Source organism: Rhinolophus hipposideros (genome assembly GCF_964194185.1).
Source record: "Rhinolophus hipposideros genome assembly, chromosome: 7".
NCBI lineage: Eukaryota > Metazoa > Chordata > Mammalia > Chiroptera > Rhinolophidae > Rhinolophus > Rhinolophus hipposideros.
The window spans coordinates 96,142,909-96,162,313 of record NC_138053.1 but is presented as its reverse complement, the minus strand read 5'-3'; the positions used below and the strand labels follow the sequence as shown (position 1 = coordinate 96,162,313).

The window sequence follows — 19,405 nt, the reverse complement described above, 5'->3', positions numbered from 1 at the left end:
AGTAAAATACACAAACAGCCGGGCCACTCACTCGAGGTGAAGTACGTATTGCCTCACCTGGTTTATTTAAGTAAACTAAATATATTTTTGGAATTTGCTGCGGGCCAATTAACAATGGATTGCGGTTCACAGTTGGCCCGCGGGCCGCAGTTTGGACACCCCTGGCCTAGAGGCTGGGGAGGGAATGGCAAAGTCACCTGGGCACAGGGACACGTCAGGATCCAGCACCTCTCTCCCATCCAGTCTCTATTTGCTTCCACGTTTCCTCCTTCTCTATGACTACAGGCATGAACTTGAAAGAATGATCTCAGAGCTCATCGACGTAGTTCCCACTTCCTGTTCTAAAGGTCAGCAGACCCAAAAAGGTCAAGTGAAGTACGAGGTGTGATAAAAACATACGATGTTTAAATAAATTATTACAGTAAAAAACACATTGCCATTAACCCCCCCTCAGAATACTTCCCTTCCCTTCGAACACACTTATCCCATCATTCTTGCCACTTTCTGAAGCAGTTCTGGAAGTCTCTATTGTGAGTGTCTCTAGTTGCTCTGTCATGACTGCCTCGATGTCCTGAATCGATTGAAAATGGTTACATTTCATGGTCATTTTGACTTTGGGGAAGAGCCAGAAGTCACATGGTGCCAGATCCGATGAATAAGGTGGATGAGGACACACTGTAATGTTTTTATTTACCAGAAATTGCCGTACCAGAGCAAAGTGTGAAATGGAGCCTTTCGAATGCTGCTGCTGAGTGCCAGCCAACCGAAAGGCACTGGAAAGGCAGGATCTTCAACACAGGAAGCGGCGCATTGAAACTTAGTAACAGTGAGTGAAAAGTTTCAACTTGTTTTGTGCAGTCAATCGGGTGTGAGCTACAGCTGAGAGAAGGTGTGTTTTAAAGTGTGCCATAAATCACCCTCCATCATGACAACGCTGTCACACCTCACTTTTGGTATACGGCAATTTCTGTCAAAAAACATTATGGTGTGTCCTCATCCACCTTATTCACTGAATCTGGCACTGTGTGACTTCTGTCTCTTTCCCAAAGTCAAAATGATTTACATCAAGGCAGCCATGACAGCGCAACGAAAGAGGACTCAACTGCTTCAGAAAGTGGCAAGAATGATTGGATAATTGTGTATGAAGTGAGGGGGAGTATTTTAAGGAGAATTAGTGGCAATGTGTCTTTTATTGTAATAAATTTATTTAAATATTCACCGTATTGTCTGATCACACCTCGTATATTGCTTGATAGGGTGGAAATTCAGACCAATAGTAGCTGCATAGATTGTGTGCTTACTCTGCTGGCAGTTTTCTAAGTGCTTTATTAATTATAATCCTCTCATTTCAACCTGTTACGGGTTGAATTGTGTCCCCCTCAAAAACTACATTTAAGTCTTAACCCCCAGTACCTGTGAATGTGACCTTATTTGGACATGGGGTCTTTGCAGATTTAACCAAGATGAGGTTATTAGGGTGAGACCTAATCCCGTGGCTGGTGTGAACACACACACACACACACACACACACACACACACACACACACACGGAAGCCGGCCACGTGAGAGGCAGGGATGCAGACCAAGGATGCCTGGGGCCACCAGATGCTGTGTGTAGAGGCTTCAGAGGGAGCACGGCCCCGCAGACACCCTGATTTTGGACTTCTAGCCCCCAGAACTGTGAGAAAATACATTTGTTGTTTTAAGCTCTCCATTATGTGGTACCTTGTGGCGTTCTAGGAAACTATTCACAACCTGTTAATCTTATTATCCCTGAAGAAATAGGCCCATGGTCACTCCGCACATGGCCGAGCTGGTACTCAGACCAGGCTGGATTCTTAGCCACTAGTCTCCTGCTTGGGACCAGCTTTCAGTCTCACTCACCACTCATGAGGCGGGACATGCTGGCTAGGACACCCCTCCCTCTCTGGGCTGGACCACTGTCTGTAGAAGGGGAACCACTCCTCAGTCGGAAGGCCTCGACTCACACAGCGTTAGGCTCAAGTGCTGGGCACGGGCTCAGCAGTGAGTGACGACAGCATGGCCTGTCTCCTTGCCCAAGGTCACAGAACTGGCGGGTGGGAGAACCTGTGTCCCACTCCAGCGCCCTCATGAAGGCTGTCTCCTTGTCCTGGCTCCCGGAAATCTGTACCTGACCATGGACACGTCTACGGTGAACTAAAGACAACCCAGTCCACTCTTGATTTAAAGCTTAGAAGCTTCTCCCGCCAAGCTACCCCCAAAAGCCCTACCTAAGTTTTGTTATGTCTTTATACCTTTTATTTAAACAAAGAAGATAAAAGCTCCCATACTACTACTGTAGTATGTAGTACTACTGTATTTTGTTATTAACTAAAGGGTTATTTTTGCATAATTCTATATATGTTTGTATCTAAAGGACTAGTCTGTTTTCATTGCTCCTCCTCCCCCTCACCACATATTACTTCATGTAAGAAAATATAAAAGAAGGTCATGGGCGGTAAAATTTCTTCCTTACGTTTGTTAGAAGAGGAAACAAGAACATATTTCCAGTTAGATAATTCTTACAAGACGAAAGATATTAAAATAACAACACTTAGTCCTTAATTTGATCAATTGTTTATTGTATAAAAGTATTTATGATACTAGTATTAAATAAAAATTAAGATTAATTTCAAATTTTCCACCGACAATTATGCACATGGTATAAGGTAAACTCCAGCCCCTTTTCAGACCACCAGTCCATTAACAAATAGCTGATTCACAAAATACATTCCTTTTCCTATACTGAGTCCATGAAAACACAATTCCTTTCATTATGAGTCCTGAGGCCAGTATTCCTTCTTGTTACCAACAAATGCCAGTGTTTTGAGAAAACAGTTTTCTTTGTAGATATTCTACCAATTCAAGTCTTGATTTTAGCATCTCAATCTCATAATAAGGGAGCTGTAAAGGGAGGAAATAAAATTTGTCATACTCCTTCATAGTCTGAATTTCCCTTGGGCTTTTGGTTACTTATCTCTCACGCCCTCTGCCACGGCAGAAGGTAAGCTCCTAGAGGGCAAGGATCATGCCTGCTTTCCCATCCCGTGGGCCCAGTGCCTACAGCAGCGCCTGGCACAGAGCAGGGGCTCAGTACATGCAAAGCAGAGCGTGCAAAGAAAATCGGTGCTCTGGTATTGTCAGATTGGAGTAAAAGGTGACACTGAGTGCGGAGCTGGTGAATGAGCAGAGGTGAGCTACTCGGGTTGCTGGAGACCAGCATGGTGGTGGATGTAGCTGGGCACAGGAGAAAGGCGAGGGAATGCAGGGGATGGAGGGGGCGAGGACGGGAAGTGACCACTGGGCTCGGAGCGAGGGCCTGGGACGGAGAGATGCAGAGGAACTTCGACTTGGTCCTGTAAGCAGTGCAGTGAAGGCTTAGCACACGCCGGCACGATTGGTTCTGGAAAATTAACCTGGGGCTGTGCCAATGGAATGGAAAAGTACCCAGACAGGAAAGCAAAGGGCAGACAGCCTGGGAACTGGGGAAGCTCCATCGGCACCGCCTGGGCTCCTCATAGAAGATCTTACGTGACTTCCGATGTAAACTCAAATAAGGTATTAAACATGTGTTTGATGAAGATCCTGGTTTTAATGGGCTATCTTGTCCATTTTTATTTATTAAATCGGGGAAATTAACACACAACAGACATTCCAATAATTCAGTAATCCAAACTCAGGTAAGCAGAGCTTACAGTGAACATAGGGATTCCCCACTTTTGGAAAACCGAAGGTTTGAAAATTCTATGTTTCAAAATCTGAATCAAGAGGTTTAGGCCTCGTTAACAAAGTTGGCATTTAAATTCTTGGTCCTTTGGGCTGGCCAACCACTTAGTACCCTGGGAAGAGGAAATCTGGACTATTGTTTGGGGGGGAGAAAAAGAAGATGAAACCGTACCTGAACAACCTCATAACCCAGTAAGCGTAGGTGTCTTTGCTTGATCGCTTCCTTTCCCAGTAAGTGTTTACTATTCAAACAAAATCTTTTCGGACCATCAATACACAGGGCTACCCTGAAAAGTCGGAGAGAAAATTTTTAAAACAACCCAAAATACTTACATATTTTTAGTTGCCAGAGTTTATTTGGGATTTGCTTTTTTCCTATTTGCCAATACTATTTTAAAATGAATTATGACTGTGTATCCTTTAATGGTTGAAAAAGCACTCAATTTTATTAATGTTGAGATTCATAAAATGTTACAAGGAATTTCCAAAACTGCAAAGTGGTGTTTTACGCTGCAAAGTAGTATTTTAATTTCCAGAATCATGTCTATTTTTTTTCACTTTCCTAAGAAAACAATCGTTTATTAACCTCAACAAGACTTATAACATAAACCACAAGTTTTCTTTACCTTTTATGTACATCTTCATTAACTGTAAATGGTAATACAAATCCTTCTTCATCTAATTTAATTTCAACATCTGGTGAGAAAAGAGGAAAAATCCTTCGTGTGATCATCTCACAAACACTACCTTCCTTTCCTCCTCATTCTGCTTTGCTTCCTCCACCCTGCACTTACCAGCTGGTGGGCGGCTGCAAAGTACTGACCACACCAGACAATGGTGAGAATTTCAACTAGTCTGTGCTCAACCAAGGTAGCCTTAAACCAAGAAGGCTCAGCTACACACAAACGAGAGTGGGTTCGCAGGTTACGTGGGGTATAGAAAGAACCTCGCACACAAGTGAACCCTTCAATCCAGACAGTGAAGACGATCCTTTAAGTTAAGCCAAGTTAGACACTGGTGCACCTGGAGCCTTTCGTCAGAGGAGCTCCCAGGGCCTCCTGGGTAGAACAGCACCCCGGAACGAGGGGGTCCCCAAGCACAGGCGGATTCCCCTTCCTTCCCTCTGGTGTTCTGCTGTGCCTTTTGTCATGGAGCCCATAAAGGAGGGAGGTGAGATGTGACCACCTGAAGCCCACAAAACACTGTACTCTTTAAGCTGATTTTCTTTTACTCATCAGTGTTTAAAAATTGTAAAGGTCTGGGACGCTAGCCAGTACTGTCCAAAAGAACTATGTGACAGAAATGTTTATACCCAAGCCATCCAATATCGCAGTCACAAGACACCATGGCCACTGGGCACCTGAAGTGTGGCTAGGGCACCAGGAGCCGAAGTTTGAGTTTTTCAGAACTTGTAATTAACTGGAATGCAAACTCTCTTGGACACCACTGGGCGTAACAGCAGCCAACAGAGCCTCAGCACTTACTGTGTTCCAGGCAGCAGCCCGCATTGTAGTCCTAAACGAGTCTCAGCGGTCACCCTTCTAACATTTCCCAGTTTACACATAAGATGCAGCACGAAAGGTTTAAACCTGCGCAGAGGCATTCTGCTACGATGTGGCTGTCGTGCGGGCCCCAAAGCACCTGGACTCTGCAGCCCGGCTGCTCACCGGAGGGCCACGTCCACTTGGTATTTCCAGACCAGCTCAGTCCCACGTACTCCATATGAGAATGCACACACGCTGAGGTTTAGTCAACAACAGAATCCCTTCTGCTTACCTATTGTGTAGCAATACGGCGTTAACACTTTGGAAGCAAAATACTGTCTTCCTCCTAAAAAGTCAATCAGTCCACTCATCACAGACTTATAAAGCTGGAAATCCACAGGCGTCTCCAGGGAACAGCACCGAGTAAGAAACGACTTCACTTGATATTTAGGAAGAAGTTTTGGACCCTAAAATTCGTATGTGCAAACATGAGAAATAAAAATGAGATAACAAAGCCAGAAAATAAAACGAAGGTTACCTGAGTGTAAAAATCAATCAAAATTACTTTATAGGCATAATACATTTCCAGGACTTAGGACAAATACCTTTCTCAAAATGACAATGCAAAATATTCTTACAGTTCAAGTGCAATAGTTCAAAATATCTTTTAAATGTGTCTTAGAAGTAGTCAATGATCACCGTAAGACAGAGAAAGAGAGAAAGAAAAGGGAAGGAGGGTAGGAAGAAAAAGACAAAGAAAGAAGGAAAACAATGTTATGATCGTTCAAGAAATAGCTTTGGATCTAAGAATTGCTTTAAGGACCTTAAGGACACTCAACTAAAATTTCAATAGTATAAAATGTGATAAAGGTGACATTTCAATTCACTAAGAAAAGAATACTTATGGAATAAATGGTGGTAACAATTGGTTATCCATGTGGAAAAGAACTAACTTAAAGTTGTCCCATCACAGACTATAATCAATTACAGGTAGATTAAAGATCTAATTATAGTAAGAAAAATAATATTTTTTAAAATTTAGTAAAATATTTATATTACCTTAAGAGTGATAAAATATTCTTAAGCGAGCTAGGAAACCCAGAAGCCATAACAGGTGGATAGATCTGACTACAGAAAACTTAAAAATTTCTGTACAGCAAAAAGGCATGATAAATATTAAACCAAAAATAAAAACTACAAGCTAGAAGAAAATGTGTGCAACATACATAATAGTTAATACCTCTGTTTTACAGTGAGTTATAGGGGTGAAATAAAAAAGCCAAACAATGCAATAGAAATGAATTAGGGGGTAGAAAGGCAACTCACAGCAGATGTAAGTGACCAATAAGAATTTGAAAATGTGCTTAACTTAATTATTGCTCATTAAAATACAATTGAAGCATGTGACATGGTACTTTTTCATTGAGTCAAATGACAAAACTTATATGACTAATAACAGTGCAATGAAGTGGGAGGGACAAGGCCACCTTCATTCATTGCTGGGGAAATGTGACATCCACAAATCTTAGGATGAAAAAAATATCTTGGTATTTGTCAAAAATCCAGTAATCCTATTATCAGGAATCTAGCCTCTAGATTAAGAAAAAACCCAAAAGGCTCCAGTATGAAAGGATACGCAAGGATGTTTATTACAACGCTGTTGATAGAGACAAACGTCGGGAAAACCCAAACGTCATCAGCAGTGATGAAAACCGGGAACCACCAATCCATTCTTAAAAAGAATGCACTGGCTCTTTACGTGTTGCCCTGAGGAACGTCCATGATGTACTGGGCATAAAATCAAAGTGTACTTTGTCCCTCTCCATGAAGAGACAAACTGGACGAGCTACTTTTAAATGTGGTTCAATCAAATATGGAGGGCCAGGAGGGGAGGGCACTCCTGGAGATACCCCCTCTGACCCTAAACCGGGGAGGGTAACATTAGGAGACTCAGTCTTAGAGAACTTGATGGACGCACAAACTCCGTGTCCACTAAACTTATCAGACCAGAGCGCATTTGCTGGCGTGGCCTAGAAGTGTAGGCGGCATGATGTACGATGCGTTCAGTCCAGTCACCGTCCCCGACAGGTACCGGAAGGCTACAGCCCTCAGCATGATGTCCGAGGACTGACTCATATGCCCTCAGCACTTGATAAAAACTCCCAAGTCTTACACAGTAGGAAGCGGGCCCTTCAAGGACAAGGAATCAGAAGTGGGGTCCATTTATCAAAGAAAGGGCTATCCGGTGGCCACTGCAAGTGAAGGAAAGTTCTGCTTTCTAGTGAAGTTACTGAGACAGAGCAAAAGAGAAAACACTGAAAAGATGCTGGGGGTGAGGGCAGATGAAAACTCCCCCACAGGGAAATAAAGTGACACAGGTATGCTTTTACCTTATAGAAAGGACATTCGAGGATGGAGGTTAACAAAAGTTGGGTCAGTTGTGCGAGGCTCAGTCTGTCCAAATGTGATTCTTCACCTGAAATGAAAAGCATCCCAGTCACAGGTAAGTTTGAACCTTGCTATCTATAATGAGAGAAAAGAATATGAAGCATGTATAAGGAACTTTTAAATGACACTAAGAACCTGTTACAGTTAATTATGTTAATTATGCTTTCTTGCTTGCCATCAGGGCAATCTCATTCTGACTTTCAAGAACTCAGCTCCTAATTAGAGACTACATAAAGGGAAAAAAGTATGTTGGCAGAATCGGTTCTAACGTCACTGTGACTGGTGGCACTGCCACCACCACCGTCCCACAAGAATCTTCGGTGTCTCAGCTAGGGCAGCAGAGTCTGTTCACCCAAAACTGTTTTCTCTCCGGATGCAGTGTCCTAGCATTCTTTAACTCTGCATTTACACAAGCATCTGCAACTGCAGATGTCTCCTATAGATTTATGGAAGGAAAAAGAAAGGCGAGGCACTGCTCAATGTAAAAGGCACATATGTGACTTGAAAATGTCACAAGTTCAAGGTTGAAACCAACTCACCTAGGAGCCGTTGAAGAAAATAAGGGCTGTACAGTTTTGCCATAAAGTTGACAGGATGGTGTTCAATAAGTGAACAGGAATGGAGAAGTTTCAATAGTGTTTTGGGAGGAAAGTAATTAAAATGAGTGAATAATGTATCTTCTAGCTTTCTAAATAAATCAGAGGCATTTGGTGGCAAATAATTGAGTTTTCCAAATGCTTCGATTAACTCCGAAATCTGACGAGGGGAAAATTTTTCTGATTGGCAAACAAAAGTTTCCGCCACTGCATTCAGGATGGGTTCTGAAAGAATCTGTTTTCTGCTGCAGTACTCTGTGACAGTGCTGACAACCTCGGGGTCCAGGGTGAGACACAGAGAAGCTACATGCTGCTCCAGGGCTATTGTAAGAAACCTGTCGTTGTGCCCAAAGTATATGAAAGCCTCTAAGACCTTCCTGAGCTCTTCGTTGGTGAAACGAGGGATATACCTCACAACATATTTTCCCAATTTTATAACGAGAGGAAGCGCCTGAGTTTGATCAAGAGCCACTAAGGCAGTGAGAATTTGGCTTATCCACTTAGGACTCAGGTTGGAAACTATTGACAGGGAAAAGTTGTTTATCTTATTAAGAAACGTCTGGTGTTGGTCTGTTTTTTCAGTACATGCCTGCAGTATCCTATAAAGGGCCACAATATCCTCAGGGTGGAAGTTTTCCAATTTTTCACCTTGCAGTTGATATATAACCAAGTCTAGTGTCGCACAACCTGGACCTTGCAATTTAATCAGACTTTCTCCAAGAACACAAAGACCATGGACTTCCAGGCCACCCCTTTGGAGACGATGCTGACATTCTGCCACCAGGTTCAATAACAAGTTACTTTGGGTATCCACATCTAACAGAGTCAGGGCTTGCAAAGCAGTCACCAAACCAGTGTTTGACAGATTTGAGGGTTCCTGTTCAAATGGAACACATAGAGCTTGAAAGACGTGATTCTCCAGTATTTCCTTTCGCAGCCCTTGCTCACCATCTTTTTTTTCCATTTCACAAATCCGTTGTAAGGCTGCTGCCGCCATTGTATCAGGCAAAGTCTGCAGTGTGCTTATGAAACTTAGCACTTCCTCTGATGAAGTGAAGTTGTTTAGTCTCCTGTAAAATGTCTGTTCGTCCATGTTTTTAAGATTTTGTTCAAAACTGTCCAAATCATGTGCTTGAGAGAACCCTGGCTCTCCAACTGGAGGAAGGTCATTTCCATTTTCCGAATGGAACTTTTTACAGCAGGCATGATGGAGCCTGACCCTGAAAGGCTCAGGTTGTAGTGAAGAGAACCACGGACGCAGACGCTCTCTGACTACCTTGTGAACGTGATTTACAGGTTGAGTTTTCAGAGCAGCCAGAGCTCCATGTATCCGAAAATCAGATAAATGACACAGGTTCCTCCGCAAGGTAATTAAAGCCATGCCATCAGATTTGCAATGCCTCTTGATTTTATAACTAAATTAAGGAATAAAACACATGATTAAATACATTAAGAACATGACTCATTTGACGACATCCAGGCTTATAAAATGAGTGCCCCAAAGAAGCGATCAATAAACATTTGCCACTGAAACGTAAGTATGGGAAGAGCAGCATCCCTTTAAACCTAGAGCTCAGAAGTGGCTGGTATCTAATAATCAAAATCATTATAATTTGCCGGGCAAATGTTGTGCTTCACATGTAGTAAGTTAACGCTCCCAAGAGCACAATGAAGTGCTTTTAGTATTTCACAGAGAGGAAACTGGGGCACAAAGAAGTGACCATGCCCAGTTAAGTGGCCCAACCGGGGGTCCAGGGCAGGCGGCCCGGACCATGCACACGCTTCCCGTGGGGGGGTTGCCATCAGGAAGGACCTGCTTTTGGTTAAATACATGTGTCCCTCAGTGGTTGGGGTCCCCGGAGGAGGAGGGCTCACTCTGGTTGTCTTGGGGAGTCACACGTTACCCCGACCTCGCGCCGGGCGGGAGCGCGTCGGGCCCCCGAGGTCACGTGCACTCGCACAAGGCAGCGGCTCGAGCGGCCAACGTCCCTGCGGTCGGTGTAAGGCCGGGGTCCAGCCCCCGGGCGGGGCTGAGGCTGGGCGCGCGGAGGGAAGGGTCCGGCCGGAGAAGGGTGCGGCGGGAAGGTGGGCGCCCGGCCAGACCTCAGCCCTGCTGAGACGTGCGAGAACCAGTGTGCAGGGCACAGGGCACCCGGCCCGCGGCCGCGGCCTCCTCGGAATGGAAGGTCCCCGAGCGCCGGACCCCCCACACCCGCCGCCCTGGGACCTGCGCTCAAGCACCGAGAGCGGTGGCCTGAGAAGAGCCGGGCGGGCCGGTGCAGAGCCTCAGCGCTGCCGCGGGCCACGCCTACCCGCCGCAACCCCCCGAGGTCAAAGCCCGCGTGATACCTACCGAGCTCAGCCCACCCGAGCTGACAGCAGCGCGGGACCCGGGAGCCTCGTGGGCCTCCGTAGGCGCGCTCGCGGCGGCGCGGCCGCACAGCCCGGCGCATGCGCGGGGCCGGAGGGTGGCGCCCAGTGCGCAGGCGCGCGGCCGGGGGGTGGTGCCCAGTGCGCAGGCGCGGGGGCGGGGCCCGCCAGGCAGCACTCGCTCCTGGCGCCTCCGGCTGCGGCGCTGCAGGTGAGTGCGCGGCTGTTGCGGTTCCCGGGGCTGGGCCACTGCCCTCCGCGGGCCCGAGGGGACGGCGGCCCTGGGTCCACGAGGGCACCAGCTTCCGCGCCCCCGCGTCCCCCCCTGGGCGGGCTGGTGGGACGCGGCTCGATGTGGTCCTCGGCGGAGGACGGGCTGCGGCGTTTGCCCCCGCGGTGCTGCTCGCGCGGGTCGCTGGGGGCCCGTCCGTCGGCGTCTCTGTGCCGAACGCTTTCCTAGGCGGGGGTGGAAAGCCCCTCGGGGCGCGGGCACTCGTGGGGGGCCGGGGCGGTGCGCTGGAGACGCGGGAGCCATCCGCGCGGCCCGTCCGGAGGGGGCGCCCGCTCCCGCGCTGCTTCCAGGGCCTCTGCCTGCGGTGCGGGGACCCGCATGGGGGGGACGTGGGGCGCGGTGGTGAGAGTGGGGGCTCCTTCTCCGAAGCTCGAGGCCCCCCGTGCGCGGCTCCTAAGGAGGGTGCGCGATCCTTGGCTGCAGCGAGGGCGGCGTTTCCGTCGCTGCTCCTCGCGGTTCTCTGAGCCCTGAACGTGCGGTGTGTGGACGTCCTCGGGTGCGGACGTCCTCGTGTGCGGACGTCCTCGTGTGGAGTGCGGACGTCCTCGTGTGTGGACGTCCTCGTCTCGTGTCGTGTGGAGTGCGGACGTCCGCGTGTGTGGACGTCCTCTTGTGTGGACGTCCTCGTGTGGACGTCCTCGTGTGCGGACGTCCTCGTGTGTGCACGTCCTCGTGTGGACGTCGTCGTGTGTGCACGTCCTCGTGTGTGCACGTCCTCGTGTGGACGTCCTCGTGTGTGGACGTCCTCGTGTGGACGTCGTCGTGTGTGCACGTCCTCGTGTGTGCACGTCCTCGTGTGGACGTCCTCGTGTGCGGACGTCCGCGTGTGTGGACGTCCTCGTGTGTGGACGTCCTCGTGTGCGGACGTCCTCGTGTGGACGTCCTCGTGTGCGGACGTCCTCGTGTGCGGACGTCCTCGTGTGGACGTCCTCGTGTGCGGACGTCCGCGTGTGTGGACGTCCTCGTGTGTGGACGTCCTCGTGTGTGGACGTCCTCGTGTGCGGACGTCCTCGTGTGTGCACGTCCTCGTCTCGTGTCGTGTGGAGTGCGGACGTCCGCGTGTGTGGACGTCCTCGTGTCGTGTGGAGTGCGGACGTCCGCGTGTGTGGACGTCCTCATGTGTGGACGTCCTCGTGTGGACGTCCTCGTGTGGATGTCCTTGTGTGTGGACGTCCTCGTGTGTGCACGTCCTCGTCTCGTGTCGTGTGGAGTGCGGACGTCCGCGTGTGTGGACGTCCTCGTGTGCGGACGTCCTCGTGTGGAGTGCGGACGTCCTTGTGTGGACGTCCTCGTGTGCGGACGTCCTCTTGTGGACGTCCTCGTGTGCGGACGTCCTCGTGTCGTGTGGAGTGCGGACGTCCGCGTGTGTGGACGTCCTCGTGTCGTGTGGAGTGCGGACGTCCGCGTGTGTGGACGTCCTCATGTGTGGACGTCCTCGTGTGGACGTCCTCGTGTGGACGTCCGCGTGTGCGGACGTCCGCGTGTGTGGACGTCCTCGTGTGCACGTCCTCGTGTGTGGACGTCCTCGTGTGCGGACGTCCTCGTGTGGACGTCCTCGTGTGCGGACGTCCTCGTGTGGAGTGCGGACGTCCTCGTGTGGACGTCCTCGTGTGTGCACGTCCTCGCGTGGACGTCCTCGTGTGCGGATGTCCTCGTGTGGACGTCCTCGTGTGCGGACGTCCTCGTGTGCGGACGTCCTCGTGTGGACGTCCTCGTGTGTGGGCTCCTTTATTCTGGTAATGGAGCAGCTGTTGTGCGCCGGGCGCCGGCCTGCACCCTGAACGTGCTCCAAGGTTATGAACACCTTCCCCCCACGGTTCCTTGGCCTTCTTCTTTGTTGCTTAATTTGTCCTGACGTGTAACTGGCCAGAGCACAAAAGTGTCGGTGGTGCATTCACCAAAAGCTGAGACTTTGAGCTGAGTTCTACTTTAGGTCTTTTCCTGCAATTCCCCACAAATGAACAGCCCCCCCGTTTTAGACACTGGGTGAGTATGGGGGAAAGTCAGCGTGTAGCCTTTATTTTAAGACTGGTTTGGGAAAAATGCGGGTACTAGTAAAACACTTGAGTGGATTAGAAATATGTTTTCTTTGTACATACGTATATAAGTGTGTGTGTGTATGCATTCACGTGTACAATTGGTATTAAATTAATAAAACGTACGTGCTTTAATTAAATTTAGTGTTCTGATTAGTTTATTTAGCATTAGAATCAGTTAACAACCAAAAATCGTACAGTTTTAATCAATTTTTATTCTACCTGTTTTAAAGGAGCAAGCAAAGACGTGACCTGAGGTTAAGTGAGCACTGCTGTGCGTCGCCGCTGCTCAGGTGCTCTGCATCCCATCTGTTAGGAGCTCCACGTTTCCCCTGTGAAGGCGGCACGGAGGCCCAGGTCTGTTGGGAAGCTTGCCTGCGGTTCTGCCGTGTGAGGGACCAGCCTGGATTCACGGCCTAGTGGTCTGACCCCGGGACGGCTTCTGAGCTACTTTTTCCCTCTTCTGTTATTCAGTGTAACTGTCCGCGTGGTGGTACATGCCTTGAGGGGATGAGGAGGTTTCTGTTACTCTATGCCACCCAGCAAGGGCAAGCAAAGGCCATAGCAGAGGAAATATGTGAAAAGGCAGTTGCATATGGATTTTCTGCAGACCTTCACTGTATGAGTGAGTCAGATAAGGTAAGAGCTGTTCACGCATTTATCTTGTCAACTGTGTTGTAAGATTCCCACCAGCTTTCCTGTTTTACATATAAGTGTGCATTTGCCTTAGACTAAATAGTCTCAGAAACTGAAACATGTAACTTCTCAGCCAGCACGGAAGGAGTGGACTTTGCCTTGTTTACCTCGCAGGTGGCTGTGCGAACAAATGAGATGTGTGTGTTCGCGTGCCTGTATGCGCGTGCTTCTATGCGCTTTCCACCTCATGGTCCCTAGTGCCCCATTTATATTGCCCCCAAATAAAGACCTTGCTATTCATGTCAAGTTCCTCCATTGAATAGAATTTAAAGGAGAAGCGTAGGGATTTAGACACGACTTGGCTTCTTTAGGTCAGGGGCTGCTTGCTTTTACGTTCAATCTCTGCAGAAGTTCTTACCTTGGGTTACATACGATCTTAACAGCTCTATGTTCTTCTTACAGTCAGTCTGGTTGAGCCCTCCAGATTGTACTGTCTTATACCAATCAGGTCATAGCAACTAGCGGGGGCGCTCATACAAGCACAAGAAGATGTGCCAGCCACTAAGCAGTCGAATCCGGTTCAGTACTTCAAAACTACTCTGCCAGTACACTCTTATTCAAGCTCACATCCTCCTCTGGCCTTTCCCACATCTCTAGTTCAAAAGACTAGACTTTCACAGCACAGGTGAATTATAAACTCAGCTCATGGAAGGAGAATCACCTAGTTCCTTTGTGCTGCGAGGCCCAGGTGACACCTAATGTGGTCACTCACTGACAGGGCGTCCTCGAGGGACCACCAGTTGGCTGGCTCCAGAATTCTGCAGTAACTTTAGATTGTGCCACATGATGGGATACAGTCCGAACCTGTTACTACAAACAAACAAGGTCATCATATAACTAGCCACTATTTGGCCCCTTGGGTCACCTTGCCACCTAGGTCAGCAGTTATCTGACAGATGAGTAGTTCATGTTTTTCAACGCGATGTTAGTCACTTGTTTGCTCTCCCTAGCTGAAGGGTTTCTCCAGTTGTTACTGGTCCAAGTTTAAACAGATAGCTCTCATTTCCTAGATCGTGGAAGTCCTTTTCAAGGTGAAGTGACTTTAACAAACTGCATAGACATAGGGTTTAATACACGACTTGTGTAGTGTTGTGTAAGCATTGAGTCGCTTGGTAAAATGGTACTCAAATCCTTACTATCATATCAGCTTGAAAAGTAAGGTGGATTCCCTTGAGTCAAAATAGATGATATTTGTACAGTAGAGCTCATACGCTCATAAATAGAGACAGAGTAATGTTCTATTTGAAATATTTAAATTTAGGTAAAAATTAGAATGCAGACGCTTGATTTTTAACTTGGAAACACTAATGATGTCAGTTACACAGATGACTTTCTCAGCTCCCTGGAACCCCGAGGGCCTGATAGCCAGGTTGCCTGATAGCTGCGGAGTACCGCTTTGCTTTCCCAACGTGAAGATGCTCTGGGTAGCTGTCTGGGTACAGTCATGCCATACGCAGTACTGATTGGTCCAGACACAGGAAACTAAGCTGGTTGTGGGAAGTGAAAACTACACACAGCAGCAGGTCCCTGACGTGACATCCTTGTTTTTTAGTATGATCTAAAAACTGAAACAGCACCTCTTGTGGTGGTGGTTTCTACCACGGGCACCGGAGACCCACCCGACACAGCCCACAAGTTCGTGAAAGAAATACAGGACAAGACGCTGCCAATTGATTTCTTGGCGCACCTGCGGTATGGCTTGTTGGGTATGTGCTGTAATTTGCTCTTAATGTACTCCATTATTACTGGCTTTAATTCCGTCATCTGAGTGTATCTTTCAAAACCATGACATGTAATTGTATGGATGTTGGGCTATTTGGTTTTTTATATAAATACATATGTGATAGTTAAGTGTACATAATGTGTTTTGTTCTGTGGCTGCCTCCCCAATCTCCCCCACCCCCAGCAGCTCTGCAGAGCCCCTGAGTCATGTTCTTAACCAGGGGCGTGCATTACAGTCAACCAGGAAACGCTCTCAGTACTGGCGCCTGGCCCCACCTCGAACCCGCTAAAAAAATCCTGATGGAGCAACCCTGCATGCTCTTTTATTGTTGCTGTTTTCACAAAGCTCCCAGGTGGACCTCCCATCTCCCTAAGAACCATTCCCTTAGGAGGGTGGTTTCCAGTCCTGGCCTTACACTGGCATTGACTGGAGGAGGTTTCATTAAATTCCGGGACCTGGGCCCACTCCGGTGATTCTGACGTGGTTGTTCTGGTAGCGGTATTTTTAAAAGCTCCCAGGGTAAGAAACTCTGGCCGAGGCCTCTGTGAAGTGGAGATTAAAACATTAGGATAAAGACTCAGAAGGACCAGCTCAGCAAGATACGATACCAAGCAGGGATATCAGGGCCCATTTTCCTGGTTTGTGGTGGGATTGTTCATGCTTGAGAGATATTTTGGGGGGAGGGTATCCAGCAAGGATGGAGTGTCCTGGTAAGTAACTGACTAGAAATTTGAGATTATGACCCTGGCCGAGGTTGGTCATGTATAACATATTTAAGAGAATATTTTGGAGTATGTACTTTTTTTAAATTCAAGTTTTTCTAAAACTTTTTATTTTGAAAAGCGAACATGTATATGTTACTTTAAATTTTCTCAGAACATTATTGAAAGGGAAAGACTGAAGCCCATCCAAGAATTCTGGTCAGTCTTTTAGGCCCGTGGACAGATCCACCCACCAATGGCTCAGCCTGTTCTCGTTAGGAGAGTACATGGAGGTGATGGAAAACTAAGGAACTGAAGCTGTTAATTCTACATTTTCAACCAAGTAGGAGAATGTTAGTCCACTTTCTAGCTAGAGAACATAGAAGCTATTCTTAATTTGTCCAACAGAAACATAGCAAGGGGCTGTCACTGTTGCAGATGTGCCTGTGTCCCCAGACTTGGGGTCAGTGAGCCCACAGAGGACCAGCAGGTAGGAAGCATTTCCAGTTAGCAGGTCATGTAGCTTCTGCACCAACTACGTGCTCAGCTCTGCTCTGAGCGCTTGAAGCTGCCAGAATGGGAACAAATGTGTTTGGCTGTGTTCCAACAAAATGTGATTTACAAAGACAGACAGCAGATGTATTTGGCTCAAGGCTGTAGTGTGCAGACCCTTACACAACATCAGAAAAGTTTGTAACAGACAGGTTTTTTTTGCACCTATCTAATCCTTGTTTTAAGATTTCCATATTTTTGACACAGATTTATGGAAAACAAAAATGTGAAATGTATTTCTGTTAATGTAGTCAACAAGTATGTTGTTTCAGTATGTCAGATACTTTTACTTTGTAAAATATAAGAACCTTATCTCATATTTAGTATTATTCAAGGAAAAAGTAAGAAAATATGAAGCTACACCTACCTTATTTCCTGTTCTGTCAATGGGATGTTTTAGGTACTTATCTGTCTTTCTGTCTTAAAGTTCAGAGCTTATTGCGCGATGATAACCTGTGTGGGCTCTCTAGGTCTGGGTGACTCAGAATACACGTACTTCTGTAATGGGGGGAAGGTAATCGACACGCGACTTGAGGAGCTTGGCGCGCGGCGTTTCTATGCCACTGGACACGCGGACGACTGCGTGGGGTAAGGCACTGCACTTCTCTGTCACTCCAGTGAGCCCTGTCTGTGTGTACGTCACGAGAGTCATCAGGTTCATAAAAGTTGTCGATTGAGCCCTGAAACTGCCATCTGGAAAGTCCTCTTTTAGTTTCAGCGTTTTTAGCTCTAGGACCCATGATCAGAGCTTGGTGGACCTGTTTCACTGAGTTTTTCAAGTGCCTCATCCTTCTCAGTATCTGCTAATGGAAGAAAGTGGAGAAGGTACCCCAGTACAGTCACGTAAAGTGTAACTTTATTTTAAAGTGTGCAGGTATTTGGGAAAATGCACATTTTCTTTAGGAACTTGAGAACGTGCATGTGCGCTTCCCTCAGCTGTGCACACGGGGTGACTGCTTGGGGCCCTGTACCTGCAGGGTACCGGCAGGCCACTGTCACTGATGGAGAGTGCAGACGGACCTTCACAGCACACAGCATGCTGCATCCCTGGGCTCCCTCCCCTGACAGCTCAGTGGCCCTTTGCTACCATGCCTGCCAGAAGTGTACGTTTTATTTCAATTACTTTTGTTCTTGTTTTTACAATTCAGTGTTTCCCGCTATGTGTCCTCTTTCCAAACCTAGTGTGTTTATTCAGAGATCTTAACAGATGCGGTCCCACGGCCTACTCTGTCATTTAGCCGTTAAGTATTTTCGCCAGATGACAGCACACCCGTCGGGCGTGGTTTTACTAGGTGCATGCATTAAACACATCTCACTCGATCTTTGTGAATACTGACAAATTCAGCAAATAATGACTAATGCTTTTCTGCTTGTTACGACCTGGCAGGAGTGTGTTGGCAACCCTTCTGTTCCGCTTAACCCCCTCCGTGCCCGCTCTGCGTAACATTTTCTGCAGCACTGATGGTGGATCTTTTCCGTACCCCTAGAGCTTGTCTTTGATGGTGAAAAAGCTCTACCACGTTTCCTTGCAGGTTACCTTTTAGTTTTGTCCCTTTATATTGGGTGTTTCCTCTTCTCCCAGAACCTCACTGGCATTACTTGTTTATTGTGTAGTGTGAGCTATTCAGTTGCTGACGTCTTATAAAACCCATTAGACCTATCAGTTCATCCATTTTACGCCTCTTCAGAGGCTTTCGGTTTCTCTGTTCATTTATTTGGTGTTAAAATTATTGGGTTTATTGGGTGTTAAAATTTTTGAATGTTCATTTCTGCAGCCTGCATCTCTTAAATTTTCAACCTAACAAACTTGAATTTTCCATTTTCTAAAATTAAAATATTTTCGAGAAGACATTCTGGCTTAATGTACCACCACACTGAGGGGATAAGAATGCAGATTGGAGTCCAAATACTACCCTGGTTCAAAACCTTGAGCCCGCACTTACTCACTGAGACCTTGGCCAGATTACTTCAGCTTTGTGTGCCTCGGTCCCTCTCTCTGTGAAACGGTGAATACTATTAGTATGTATTGTGGAAGGTTCTGGAGAGGCTCACATGCATTCATATGGTCGTCCTCTTAGAGCCTGCCATATGGTGAGCACTCAGTAACAGTAGGTCTCTCTCTCGGTATCGTCTTCCTACTTCTGAGTTGTGAGAATGTTTTTTTCAATGTAGCTGTCATTGTTGAGCCCATAATTTCATATGCTTGCTTTTCCAAAGGCTCCTGGTGTGCTGTGTAACCAGATGTCGGACTACGTACTAGATGGGCACCTGGGAACGAAGACAACAGAATTGTAGCCAGAGTCGTAATCAGAGGTCTCACTGCCTCCTCCTCAGAGTCGTTTAGCTTTATAAGCTGGAATGTAATTCTGCCTCCCCTGAGTTGTGATTCACAGACGGTCCTGACGCAGTGTCTCCATTCGCTCTGCATACACTTCTCTGTTCAGGGAAGGCGGGGCTGTTGTGGAGTCGTCATCCTGTGTTAGTAGTGAGGAGACCAGCACATTTCACATGTACTTAGAATAATTCAGCTTTCCCAGAGTGATTGCTTTTTTCCCATGGTCAGCCTCCCTGGAAATTTCCCAGAAAAATTGTTTAGAACTGATAGGTTTGAACTATTAGAAGCTTAATTTGGAGTGATTTCTTGGTGGTCCTTTAATATGTAGGACAAAAAGATCAGTAAATTGGCTAGGCAGAAAACTGTTACATTTGGTTACTGTCACTAGCATTTGTGATATTAGCATAGACTTGGATTTGGGGTAA

At 47.2% G+C, this 19,405-nt stretch overlaps 2 protein-coding genes across 9 annotated transcripts in view; one reads left to right on the top strand and one right to left on the bottom strand.

Annotated features, from left to right (window-relative positions):
* MTRR (5-methyltetrahydrofolate-homocysteine methyltransferase reductase) overlaps nt 1-19,405 on the top strand; it is a 45,817-nt gene that overhangs the window by 4,418 nt on the left and 21,994 nt on the right. For 2 of the 6 annotated variants that reach the window (XM_081053258.1, XM_081053256.1), the window contains exons 1-5: nt 10,739-10,856; nt 13,207-13,330; nt 13,448-13,612; nt 15,222-15,375; nt 17,116-17,233. In XM_081053258.1, coding sequence (XP_080909384.1) covers nt 13,484-13,612; nt 15,222-15,375; nt 17,116-17,233 — 401 coding nt within the window. In that variant the 5' untranslated portion in view covers nt 10,739-10,856; nt 13,207-13,330; nt 13,448-13,483. Of the gene's footprint in view, nt 1-7,628; nt 7,735-10,738; nt 12,924-13,206; nt 13,331-13,447; nt 13,613-15,221; nt 15,376-17,115; nt 17,234-19,405 lie in introns of those variants that run through there. The other 4 variants (XM_081053255.1, XM_081053259.1, XM_081053257.1 and 1 more) reach the window with 3 other exon arrangements.
* Nucleotides 2,585-10,686, bottom strand: FASTKD3 (FAST kinase domains 3). Of its 3 annotated transcripts, none has more exons than XM_081053260.1 (7): nt 10,629-10,686; nt 8,219-9,690; nt 7,622-7,707; nt 5,524-5,698; nt 4,374-4,443; nt 3,920-4,034; nt 2,585-2,925 (listed from the first exon to the last, which is right to left on the bottom strand). In XM_081053260.1, the coding sequence occupies exons 2-7, from the start codon at nt 9,654-9,656 to the stop codon at nt 2,827-2,829; spliced, it is 1,983 nt and encodes a 660-aa protein (XP_080909386.1). In that variant the 5' UTR covers nt 9,657-9,690; nt 10,629-10,686; the 3' UTR covers nt 2,585-2,826. The 3 variants fall into 3 exon arrangements, 2 of the variants coding, with proteins under 2 accessions (XP_080909386.1, XP_080909387.1); XM_081053261.1 differs by lacking the exon at nt 10,629-10,686 and adding an exon at nt 10,151-10,588; XR_013993614.1 differs by lacking the exon at nt 4,374-4,443 and having other exon boundaries at nt 2,590-2,925; nt 10,629-10,676.

Coding starts and splice junctions, on each gene's coding strand:
- FASTKD3 (XM_081053260.1), bottom strand. CDS start 9,656: ATGGCTTTAATTACCTTGCGGAGGAACCTGTGTCATTTATCTGATTTT. Junction 4,444..5,523: donor GCCGTATTGCTACACAATAG/GTAAGCAGAAGG, acceptor TTTTCTCACCAG/ATGTTGAAATTAAATTAGAT. Junction 2,926..3,919: donor TGGGTTATGAGGTTGTTCAG/GTACGGTTTCAT, acceptor CTCCCTTTACAG/CTCCCTTATTATGAGATTGA.